The sequence below is a fragment of the Ornithorhynchus anatinus genome, chromosome X5, assembly GCF_004115215.2.
Source record: "Ornithorhynchus anatinus isolate Pmale09 chromosome X5, mOrnAna1.pri.v4, whole genome shotgun sequence".
In the NCBI taxonomy this organism is placed as follows: domain Eukaryota; kingdom Metazoa; phylum Chordata; class Mammalia; order Monotremata; family Ornithorhynchidae; genus Ornithorhynchus; species Ornithorhynchus anatinus.
The window spans coordinates 68,273,041-68,285,846 of record NC_041753.1 but is presented as its reverse complement, the minus strand read 5'-3'; the positions used below and the strand labels follow the sequence as shown (position 1 = coordinate 68,285,846).

Here is a 12,806-nt window from a genome sequence, read left to right as displayed (position 1 = left end):
GGCGGAGATATTTGGGAAGGGCTTGCAATTTCAGTTAGGACGTCTCCGGAAAAGGTAACGTTCTCTTGAATCTCAGTCGACCGAGACGGGTCGTTTCACGGGCTCCATAGTCTCCACCGTGGTAGTTAAACCCACCACGGCTTTACGCTGAGAAGGAAGAGCGCTTTTCAGTCGATGACATTTCTTGGTCCTTCCGTCCTTTATCGTGTCCCTGTGTCGTTAGAGAGCCAAGCTCTGGCATTTCAGGCCAACGACCTGCTGTTTTCCCTCAGGCCTCTGGCTTCCTCTGGGTTTCGTCAGGCCTTGACTCTGTACGTTTCTGCCAAGGCTCTCTGCTCGGGCTTTCCAAGTGACTTTCCAAGCCTCTCAGAGGCCCGAGTTAGTTGCAGGCGGCAAAGCCAGGTGAGCATTTCCTCCCCGCTCAACCCCACGGAAGCCCGGTTTCAGCTGTGACGATGGGAGAATGGGTGAGGCTCTCTTTGAACTAGCATCTTCTAGGACTTGGGGGGAATGCAATTTACCTGTCCAGGCAGCGTATCGTTTTCAGGACTCTCGAATCCGGCATCAGTGAGAATACAGTAATCCACGCATTCACTATAAATAGCAAAACCCCAAAGTGGATCCCTACCACTTGTATCTAGACCGGTTCCTCTTTTCCCACTAACCCTTAAATTTGTCCGGCGTCCAGAATGGAATCGTTCCAGCCTTTCGTTTGGTAAATGCCTGCAAGTATTGAATACCTTTTTGACCAACTTTCAGTTGTCGCTGCTAGAAGATGGTTCTGATGTAGAATGAGGGGCAGAATTACTTGGGAACAGCTGTGCCAGGTTTCCCCCTCCCACCCTCCCGGTCCCCCCAGTTGGTGGGCTTTTAGGAAGATCAAGCCCTCCAGTCGGCTGCTCCAGTCGTCCCCTTGGAAGCCCAAAGTGGGTCCAGTCAGTCTGTGGTACGTACTGAGCGCCAAGCACCGTAGTAAGCACTTGGGAGATACCACAGAGGCGAGACAGATGTTCCCTGCCCTCGAGGAGCTTCAGTCTAATGAGGGAGACTGACGGACAGAGCGTATTGGCAATTGGCGGGGCCAAGAGGGACAACCAAGGGAGCAGCTGGCTGAAGCACGAATGCGGCGGGATGAAGTAACGATAGATACTTTAGCGTCCGTATGCATTTAAAGGCCGAGGTTGGGCGTAAGTACGTAACCGCCGAGGGTGGCCGTTGTGTGGGTCCGATTTGGAGTGCCGGGATGTATACCCGGCGAAGGGGAAATTCTCAGAGCTCTTTAAAGACGAGGAGGGTCGTGGCTTCGGGAGGGGAGGGAGATCCCGGCTAGGGATAAGCGGCGTGACTTAAAGGGTCGGACGGAAAGAGGGTCGAGAGCAAAGGCTTGGCCAGTGAGGAGGAGATCCCGGGAGGAGCGGAGAGTCCCCACTGGGAAATAGTAAGCGAAGAGAGCCGCCACGGAGAGTGGGGAAAAGCCGACGCTAAAGAGTTTTTCCTCCGCGTGGAGGGAGATGGGTAACCGCTGGAAGGTTCGGGAGGAGCGGCGAGACATCGGCCCGGCGACGGCTCAGGAAGATGAGCCGGGGAGCGACGCGGAGGACGGACGGAAGCGGGAAGAGGCCGAAGGCCGGCAGACCGGTCGGGCGACCGAAACGGCCGTCTAACCCCGATGCGGGGAGAGCCCGAACCCGGGGGCCGTATGGGTGGAGAGGAAGGCGAGGATCCGGGGACCGATCTGGAGGAAGAAGCGGCGGGACGTAAGGCGGGAATTCCTCAACCTCCGACTGTCCGAGCCACAGCGAACACCGCTTTCGACGTCTCCGAATTCACGACCCGTTCGGGGATCGCGACGTCGGATCCGGCTCTGATACCTGGCTGGTAAGGTAAGTATTGCATATCCCCGTTCCCCCCTCCCCCGCCAGCTCCCCCCGTCGGCCCGGCGTCGCTCCTGTCGACCCCACCCCCGCGGCCGGCGTCCCCCACGCTCAGGGGCCCCAAAGCTTGTTGTCGTGACGCCCCTGGGTCACCCCCGCAGCAAACTCCGGCTGGCGTCCCCCCCTCCATCTCGGCTTCGTTCCACACGGCCCATCGCTAAACGATAACCACGGAGACGCTACGGTGTGCAGAGCACTATACGGAGGGCTTAGGAGAGGACGCTAGAGGTAAAAAGACAAAATTCCCACCGTCAGTCCGAGATGGCTCAGCGTGCGGGGGAGAGGGGGCGTCTTTCTTGCTTTATGGGCTTTCCCTCATTTTTCCCCCCCACCTTGCTGCCACTGGCCTGGGTCTGAAGGGATCTCGTAAAGAAAACGGACCAGCACGCGAACTCCTGTTTTCTTGCCTTAAAGGGATAGACAAACCTTGGGGTACGGGCTGATTTTCAGCAACTATAACAGAGGGTTATTGCCGGTCACTCCTGTTAGCTACATGTCTGTGCTCATAAGCGCCTAATACAGTGCTCTGCACCCAGTAAGCGCTCAATAGATACGATTGAATGAACGAATCTAGATCGTAAGTTCGTTGGGGACAAGGGAACGTGTCTGTTGAATTCATTCACTCATTCAATTGCATTTATTAGCGCTTACCGTGTGCAGAGCGCTCTACTAAGCCCCTAGGGCTCAGAGTCTATATAGGAGGGAGAACAGGTATTGAATCCAGATGAGGAAGCTGAGGCACAAAGAAGTGAAGTCACTTGCCCGGGGCCACCGAGGCAGTACGAGAACCCGGGTCCTCTGAGTGCCAGGCCAGTGCGCCCTCAGGTAGGCCGTGCTGCTCCTCTGCGCGCGGAGCGCTGTACCAGGCCGTTGAGAGAGTACAATACAATAAAGTATTAAAAATAATAAAGACATGATCCCTGCCCACAAGAAAGGGGAGACAGACATTAGAATAAATTACAGGTGGAGATAATAATAATAATAATGTTGGTATTTGTTAAGCGCTTACTATGTGCCGAGCACTGTTCTAAGCGCTGGGGTAGACACAGGGGAATCAGGTTGCCCCACGTGGGGCTCACAGTCTTAATCCCCATTTTACAGATGAGGGAACTGAGGCACCGAGAAGTTAAGTGACTTGCCCAAAGTCACACAGCTGACCAGTGGCTGAGCCGGGATTCGAACCCATGATCTCTGACTCCAAAGCCCATGCTCTTTCCACTGAGCCACGCTGCTTCTCTCTCTCTATATGTGCAATATGGAGATATATTTGTGCAAATACAGTGGGTTTGGGGGAGGGCCTCTTGGGGGGAGGTAAGATATTTAGGAGAGCTTTGAATATGGGGAGGGAGTTCCAGGCCAGAAGGAGGAGGTGTCCTAGGGATCGGCGGCGAAATCACTCCGTTGTATTGTCCTTTCCCGAGTGCTTAGTATAGTGCTCTGCCCATAGTAAGCGCTCAATAGATATCATTCAGTGATTGATTAAGGCTGATGGTAAGGGATTTCTGCTTGATGCGGGGGTGGATGGGTAATCACGAGCGGTTTTTTAAGCAGAGGAGAGATGTGGGCAGAGCAGTTTTTTAGAAAAAATGATGTGGACAGCAGAGTTGGAGGCGACGGCAGGACATCCCCATCTATTTACGGGGATTAAGACTGCGAGCCTCGTGGGGGACAGGGACTGTGGCCAACCCGATTGTCTTGGATCTACCCCAGGGCTTGGGACGCTGCCTGGCATTAAGTAAGCGCTTAACAAATACCACAATTCATTCCTTATAATTGTTATTAATGGCAGAGATGTGATTTTAGTTGGGCTTTGAAGCGGGGGAGAGTGACAGTCTCCGTTTTCTTCGGGTAATAATAATAACGATGATGGTATTTGTTAAGCGTTTACTACGTTCCAAGCACTGTTCTAAGCGCTGGGGTAGGTGCAGGGTAATCACGTCGTCCCACGTGGGGCTCGCGGACTTAATCCCCATTTTACAGATGAGGTAACTGAGGCACAGAGAAGTGAAGCGACTTGCCCGAAGTCACCCAGCTGACAAATGGCGGAGCCGCGATTAGAACCCACGATTTAACTGAGGCACAGAGAAGTGAAGCGACTTGCCCGAAGTCACCCAGCTGACAAATGGCGGAGCCGCGATTAGAACCCACGACCTCTGACTCCCCAAGCCCGGGCCCTTTCCGCTTGTCGGCTCCAGTTGTCATTGCAACTATTAGTTCCGAGCAGTGAGTTGTAGTGTAGTATTGGAGGGCTGATAAATAATGATAACGCTAATCGTGATTTTAGTTAAGCCGCTTACTTAGGCGACCGGCACTCTGCTAAGCAGTGGGGTAGGTAATAATAATAATAATGTTGGTGTTTGTTAAGCGCTTACTATGTGCAGAGCACTGTTCTAAGCACTGGGGGAGATACAGGGTCATCAGGTTGTCCCACATGAGGCTCACAGTCTTAATCCCCATTTTACAGATGAGGTAACTGAGGCACAGTGAAGTGACTTGCCCACAGTCACCCAGCTGACAAATGGCAGAGCCGGGATTCGAACCCGTGAACTCTGACTCCCAAGCTCTTTCCACTGAGCCATGCTGCTTCTCTACAGGAGAGAGGATCCTGTACCAGGTAGCCTGTACCAGGATACAGGTACAGGATAATCAGCTGGGCCACAGCCACCGTCCCACATGGGGCTCACAGTCAGAAGGGAGGGAGATCGGGTATTGAACCCCAATTTTCCAGATGAGGAAACTGAGGCTCAGAGAGGTGAAGTGACTTGCCCAAGGTCACCCAGCAGACAAGTGGCAGAACTGGGATTAGAACCCGTGTCTCTCAACTTCCACAACTGTGCTTTTTCCCCAAGGCTATGCTGCTGCACAAAATGGAGAAGAACCTTTTGCATTACTCTTTGACCCGTTTGACTGAGCGCATTTCCATGAGCAGTATTGGTTTTAACTTGGTTCACTGATTTTTAGAGGAATTTGAATCTTCAGAAGTTAGAAAAGGGTAAATGCTAAATTTGCCAGGGCCCCAGATAAATGTTTTTTAAGCAATGTAAAGAAAAATTCTGCAAAATTCAGTTGTAGAGAAATGAAATTAAATGCTCGTTTAAATTTGAGTAGGTCAGAGGGAAGAAGCAGCGTGGTCTAAGTGGAAGGGGCCCTCATTCAATCGTATTTATTAAGCGCTTACTGTGCGCAGAGCACTATGAGCCTAGGAGTCAGAGGACCTGGGTTCTAACCCCGGCCGTGCCGGTTGGTTTGCTCTGTGACTTTGGGCAAATCACTTAACTTCTCTGGGCCTCAGTTTCCTCAACTATAAAATGGGGATTAAATCCTACTCCTTCCCACTTAGACTGTGAGCCCCATGTGGAACAGGGACTCTGTACAACCTGATAACCTTTAATCCACTCCAAGCCTTAGAACACATAGTAAACTCTTAAATACTATTTTTTTAAAAAAAGAAACCCCCAAATTCGGCAGTTTAGGATTTGAAACCAAAAAAAATCTACAGGAGTTCTAGATTTGTGTTAAATGTAGGCAAATTTGGAGATGTGAAATTCGTTAGAGATTTAATACTCTTCAGAGAATCCCAAGCCGCGGATCTCGAGAGGAGGGTGTCTTTTTCTTTTAATGGGATTTGTTAAGGGCTTACCGTGTTCAAAGCACTGTACCGAGCGCTCGAGCTCATCTGCTTGGCCGAGCCGGAATTAGAACCCAGGTCCCCTGACTCCCGGCCCCGGGCTCTTTCCGCTAGGCCGCGCTGCTTCTCTTGGCCACCTCCCGCGGAGGGAACATTTCTCCCGCGGCTTTTCAAACGCTCTTCTTTTGCTTCCCTTGTTGTGTCGTCTTCCTCCCCGCCCCCCCCCTTCCTCCTCCTCCTCCTTTTCCTTCTTCTCCTCCTCCCTCTTCTCCTCCTCCCCAACCCCGTTCTGTGGCCTTTTCCTCTTTGCTTCTCCAAGTCTCATTCCGTGCCCCGCCTTCCGCTTCTCTCCTTTTCCCTTTCCCCAGGCTTAGACCCCTTCCAGATATGAGGCAGAAGCCACTAGAGGGTGATACGCCGATAGCCTCGAGCACGTCTTGGAACAGCATCCCGCTCCGGACGGGGCAGCGTTTGGAATGTCTGGCGTTTATGTAGCAAGTCATCACCAATATAGTAAAACCGGGTTCAAAGGGCAAACAGAGCCCTCAGATGCCAACCAGGAAAACCCTGTTTAGACGGCACTCTGGTGGCCGAGTAACCGGAACGATCAGTGCTGCCGATCAGTCAATCGGTGGTATTTATCGAGCGCTCTACCGTGTACTTAGTACGCGTACGAAGCAATCTTATTTATCGAGTGCTGTGTGCAGAGTCCAGTGGAACAGTATATCAGACACATCCCCTGTCCACAACGAGCCGACAGTCTAGAGGGGGAGACAGACGTTAATAGAAATAAATAAAACGACGGATATGGATGTAAGTGGTGCGGGGCCGGGACCGGGGGAGGAATGAAGGGAGCGAGGCGGGGTGACGCGGAAGGCAGTGGGAGGAGAGGAAAGGAAGGCTTAGTCAGGGAAGGCCTCTTGGAGGAGACGTGCCTTCAATAAGGCTTTGAAAGGTGGGGAGAGCAATTGTCTGTGTACTTAGAGTTTTACTGAACTAAGCGCTCGGGGGAGGACGGTACTCGTTAGACACGTCCCCTGCCCGTGAGGAACTTCCCGTCTAGAAGGGGAGACGGACGTTAATAGAAATAGAAGAATGACGGCTGTGGACGAAAGTACTGCCGAGGTGTCTCAGACAGTGATTAATAATAATAATAATGTTGGTATTTGTTAAGCGCTTACTACGTGCCGAGCACTGTTCTAAGCGCTGGGGTGGATACAGGGTAATCAGGTCGTCCCACGTGAGGCTCACGGTTAATCCCCGTTTTACAGATGAGGTAACTGAGGCACAGAGAAGTGAAGTGACTCGCCGACAGTCACACAGCTGACAAGTGGCAGAGCCGGGAATCGAACCCATGACCTCTGACTCCGAAGCCCAGTCTCTTTCCACTGAGCCACGCTGCTTCCCCCAATTAGCGATGTTGGCCTAGAGTGAGCAGGAAATGTGTCTGTTATAGTGTTATATTGCCCGCTCCCAAGCGCTCAGTACAGTGCTCTGCACAGAGTACACGCTCAGTAAATGCCATTGACTGACACAAGCAAGAATGTGTGTGGATAGCAGCAGAGCCCAGAGAATTGGGGGAACCAGTTCGGAGCTCAGCACCCGAAAGAAGAGGGTCCAGAGGAGAGCGATGAAAATCATTCGCATTAGGTCTTCTGAGGAAAGGGTTTAGGATCGTCCCATTGGGAGTAATAATAATAATGATAATAATGGTATTTGTTAAGCGCTTACTATGTGCAGAGCACTGTTCTAAGCTCTGGGGTAGATACAGGGCCATCAGGTTGTGCCACGTGAGGCTCACGGTCTTAATCCACATTTTACAGAAGAGGGAACTGAGGCACAGAGAAGTGAAGTGCCTTGCCCGCAGTCACACAGCTGACAAGTGGCAGAGCTGGGGGCAGAGTACAGAAGGGCGAGGTAGCAGCTGAATAGAAATTGTCAAAAGATCCGTGAGTGGTGGCGAGTAGCCGTTCTCTGTTCCTCATGAAAACAAGGGAAAGGGGCATAGGACAGTTTCAGACGGGGGCTCAGGATAGGAAAAGATGGCAGGGACTAGAAAGCGATAACAACGGAGATGGGACGTTTGCGAGGAAAGCAGATGCGATTCAGTTAAAGTGCAATCCGGCCAAGGGGCAGATGGCTACTCTCCAGGTTCCTTTCAGCCCCGCGAGTCCGTGGCCAAATGGAGAGAGGCTCTCTGATCAGATTTCTTACTGCCAGCAGGAAGGTGAATGAGATTCCAGGGTGAGACAGAAAGCCAGAGCGATCATCTAGTTCTTACCCACTGAAACCCGGAGAGCGGCCAATCCTTTTTGAATCGGCTTCATTTCTCGTCAGCTTTCATCTGTGGAAATTAGAAGCCACTTAGATTCCCAAGCCAGGGGCTTTCATCCGCGCAGAGTGGATGCCGATCGCGAGTGGGAATTACAGAGCATCCCTTAAAAAAAAAAAAAAAAAAGGAAGAATGGGTGAATATTGTGGGAATGACATATAACTGCCAGTTTTCTTTATTGCAATGAATTCTTGGGAGGAATTTGCATTAGATTGATGAACTGTAGAATTCCCACATGAAAACAGTACAAGGGCTTTGGAAAAACCTCTGATGGCTCCGGATTACTGAGACTCAGCCCGGCCCATTGAAGAGCTGTCCTGTATGTGGGTTTAGTTGTGCATCCTTGCACCATATGAATTCAATAGATTTGGACCTAGGAATTCAGGATTATCCCATACCCGTCCCCGCAGCGTCCAACCGCAGCCGTTTCTCAAGCATTTTCAGGCAGGCAGTTGTGATTTGATTTGTAATGGGGTAAGCAAAAATGCAAACCTTATCCAAAGAGGAACAGCCTGGCGTGGTCTCTTTTAAGGTCGCGGAGCTTTTCGTCTCGAGGCCGAGGCCGGGGCGGGGGGCGACTCTGGAGGCGGTGATAATTTCCCAAGCGTTTTGAGGACGGCGGCGGGTGTGCCTGCTTTGTCTAGGGATCAAGAAAACCCTAAATCTTAACCCGGGGGCTGCCTTTGTGGTCTCTTTTAAGACTGTGGGAGTTGGTCATTGTGAGACAGCATTGTTTTGTAGGGAGCCGATTGTTGGGAGAATGGCCGAGTTGGGTCAGAGACCCGCTGCTGGATCTCCCCAGCGGCGTGGAGGGGCAGAGGACTAGAGAAACAGTGCGGCCCAGTGCGTAGAGCCCGGGCCTGGAAGTCCTAACCCCGGCTCTGCCACCTGCTTGCCGTTTGACCGTCCCTTCACTTTCTCTGGGCCTCACCTCATCTGTAAAATAGGGATTCCAGCCTTGCATCCCTTCCCGTTTTGATCGTGAACCCCGTGAGGGTCAGGGATTAGCTCAGTGCCCGGCACATAGTAAACGCTTTCCAAATGCCATAAAAAAGCAGCCAAGAGCCCAAATGGCAAGAATAGGAAGTTGAGGAAAAAAGTAAGGGGGAAGCAGTGTGGCCTAGTGGAAAGAGCATGGACCTGGGAGTCAGGAGGCCTGAGTTCTAATCCTGGCTCTGCCACTTACCTGTGATGTGATCTTGGGCAAATCCCTTCGCTTCTCTGAGCCGCAGTTTCCTCAGTTGTAAAATGGGGATTCAATCCCTCTCCTTCCTTCCTACTTAGACTGGGAGCCCCATGTGGGACCTGATGATCTCGCATCTCCCCCAGTGCTTAGTATAGTGCTTGGCACATAGTAAGCGCTTAACAAATGCCACTATTATTATTATTATCGTCATCTTTACGCCACCAATCCTGTGAATATGTAGTTTGTTTTAAGCCCCAAGGCGGCCCAACCTAGCTATCTCATCTCCAGTCAAGGGATCCGATTACTTCCGACAGTCTCATCCCTTAGTTCCTCAGTCAGGGCTTCTCCCACTAGGGAGAGCCGATTACCTTGTATCCCCAGCACTTAGAACAGTGCTTGGCACATAGTAAGTGCTTAACATAGGTCATTATTATTATTATTAGAATAGTGCTTGGCACGTAGTAAGCACTCAACAAATACCATAATCATCATTATTAATTATTATCTCTGAGCTCGGGTTGGTTTGGTCTTCCAAGGATGTTAGCAACAGCATTCACAGAGTACTGTTCCACGTGTTTGAGGATAACTGAAGCAGATTTCCTTCCCACAAGCAGCTTCCAATCGAATGGGGATAGACAGGTGGACATATATGGACCGTTAGAGCGCCAAGTTTGAGAATAGACCTAAATTTAAAATAACCAGTAGATGAATCAATTAGTGGAGAATAAACTTAGAGCAAATAAACAGTTAAGTACATAAATACGCTGAGGTGTGTGATGGGACGAGAGGCCCGGGAAGCTGGAGCAATGAAATGAGGTAATAAAAATAATCACATCTTATTAAACGCTTACTGTGTGCAAAGCGCTGTGCTGAGCGCTTTAATGCCTTCCTGGAGCCAGGCAGCTTTTTAGAGGAGCTCTGAAGAAACGGGGGAATCGTGATTTGGCCAAGCTGAGTAGGAGAGCGTTCTAGCCGGGGGGAAAAGACAGGAGGAATATTGGGAGCGAGGTATGGTAAGGAGATTGGCTGCGGAAGAGTGAAGAGTAAGGGCTCAGTAAATACGATTGATTGATTGAGTTGAATGATAGCAGGAGCAGAGGGTCAAGAAGGAACCAGCTGATGGAGAGACTTGAAGCTAATGGTCAGGATTTTTCATCTGAGGTGAGAGTCTGTTGAGGTCTTCAAGGAAGGAAAGTTTTAGACACACTGATCAGCTTTTAGGGGAAATGATTTAGGCAGTTCTACATATGCTAAATAGAAGGGTGAGACGCGAAAGGGAGGGAAACTAGAAAGAAAGCTGTTAACAATAATCCATTCTGGAGGCCTGTACAAGGTGGGTAGTTGAAAGGGTGGAGAGAAAGGGCTGGGAAATATTATTGAAGAAGAACCAGCAAGACTTTGAAACAGATTGAATGTAGGAGGTAAATGAGAGAAAAGAGTCAAAGATGTCACCAACATTGCCAGATGGCGAGACAGGAAAGAGTTGGAGTTGGCGGCGGTGATGGGAAAGTTGGGAAGGGGAGAAGGTCTCGGAGGGAAGATGGATTCAGTTCTGGACATATTAAGTTTTAGGTGGTAATCAATAAGTCATTCAAGTGGAGATGTTCCAGAGGCCGGAGGAACTCTGACACTGTAGAGCAAGTGTTCTAATCCCGGCTCTGCCACTTGGCCGCCGTGTGACCTTGGGCGAGTCGCCTGACTTCTCTGGGCCTCGGGTGCCTCATCTGTAAAATGGGGATTGAGACTGTGAGCCCCACGTGGGACAGGGACGGTATCCAACCTGATTTGCTCGTATCCACCCCAGCGCTTAGTACAGCGTCTGGCACATAGCGCTTAACACGTACCATCATCATCATCGTAAGCGGCAGGGTGGATCTTGACAGTTACCGCCTGAGGAAAAAAAACAGTCCGTTCCGCAGGTTGTCCTCCTCTGGAGTGGCGGGCTTCTGTTTGAATACGATTGGTACGATTTTCCAAGGAATATTCTGGAAATATCTCAATGGGCCAGAGTTGAGGGTTGGATTTTGGAGGCATGCTTGGCCAGTATTTCCTTGGCACTCCCTTAATATTTTCACGCTTTCTATTTTGATAGCTTTCTCCACTGTGATCATTTTTCAGGGTCTTCTTACATATCTTCCAGGATCTATGCTAAATTATTCATAATAAAGCATTCTCCTGAGGAATCTGTGGGCAAGAGAAATATGTTTACTTCCACAGCCTGGTAGGGGTTTGTAAAAAGGACTCTAACTTCGCAAAATGATCTGCCTATTTGGGAAAAAATAATCCATTTTATCCTCGGCTCATCATTCAATTTAGGCAAGCAATTCCAAGTCACCAAGCATAAACAGACAATATCGGTAATAATGAGACTATATTTCTTTTTGGCCCAGAGAACCAAAGGCCCTTTCTAGTTATTACATCAATTCTCATAACATACTTGTCAGGTAGGTATCTGGCAGTATTAGCTTTTCCATTTCCCAGATAATGATAATTGCAGTATTTGTTAAGCACTTACTAAGCAGCGTACGGGGCTCTGGGAGTAGATATGACAAAATCAGATCAGACACAGTCCGTGTCCCATATGGGGGCTCAGAATCTAAGGGGGAGGGAGGACCGATATCGAATCCCCATTTTACGGATGAGGAAACCGAGGCACGGAAAAGTTTGAGACTTGCCCAAGGTCCCACAGCAGGCGAGTGGCAGAGCTGGGCTTAGAAGCCAGGCCTCCTGACTCCCAATAAACTGAAGCAAGGAAGAAGAGAAGCAGCGTGGCTCAGTGGAAGGAGCACGGGCTTGGGAGTCAGAGGTCATGGGTTCGAATCCCAGCTCTGCCACTTGGCAGCTGTGTGACTGTGGGCAAGTCACTTAACTTCTCTGTGCCTCAGGTACCTCATCTGTAAAATGGGGATTAAGACTGTGAGCCTCACGTGGGACAACCTGGTTATCCTGTAAATCTCCCCCCAGTGCTTAGAACAGTGCTCTGCACATAGTAAGTGCTTAACAAATACCAACATTATTAACATTATTAAGAAGTTAAGCCTCTTGTCAAAGACAAAAAGAAGCTGGGCTCTGGGTCTTCCGACTCCCAGAAATCCTTTGTTTCTCTTCCAGCTCAGCCACCGTTTCTCTCTGCACGCCGGCCAGTTTTAAAACCCGATCCAGTCCACCCAGTTTAAGAAAGAAATAGGCAAAATCCCCAATGCAGCCCTCCAATTCTGGGTCCGTTTCCACCCCCCTCCCCCCCAACATTAGTCAGGACCCCCAAGGAGAGCTGCAGTTTTTGCATTTTTCAAGGAGTTGGCGGGAGATGGGTTGGAAGGGTAGGGAGAAGCAGCCGGCCCCTTGCTCTGCTTTTAATCCCACCCCAGTGATGTCCGTTATATCGTTCTATTGTACTCTCCCAAGCGCTTAGTACAGTGCTCTGTGCCCAGTAAGTGCTCAGTAAGTACGATTGATTGATATGGGCCCATCCTCCTTAAAGGGAGGCAATCCGATACTGTGCGGCAGAGGCTGGGAAGCCTGACAGATTCCCAGTTACAGTGGTGAAAAGATGCTATGAGGGCTAGTTTTGAAATGCTGATTCCTGCATTTGGAAAAGGGAATTGAGGACTCGGTAACAATAATAATAATAATAATGTTGGTATTTGTTAAGCGCTTACTATGTGCAGAGCACTGTTCTAAGCGCTGGGGTAGACACAGGGGAATCAGCTTGTCCCACGTGGGGCT

At 50.2% G+C, this 12,806-nt stretch overlaps 1 protein-coding gene across 5 annotated transcripts in view; it reads left to right on the top strand.

The window, feature by feature from the left end:
• The window catches only part of AGTPBP1 (ATP/GTP binding carboxypeptidase 1), a 151,618-nt gene that overhangs the window by 123,503 nt on the left and 15,309 nt on the right, over positions 1–12,806 (top strand). Inside the window, exon 27 of one of the 5 annotated variants that reach the window (XM_029055765.2) lies at positions 1,508–1,883. The exons of the other annotated variants lie outside the window; for them this stretch is intronic. Coding sequence (XP_028911598.1) covers positions 1,508–1,664 — 157 coding nt within the window. The 3' untranslated portion in view covers positions 1,665–1,883. The remainder of the gene's footprint in view (positions 1–1,507; positions 1,884–12,806) is intronic. 5 annotated transcript variants of the gene reach the window in all.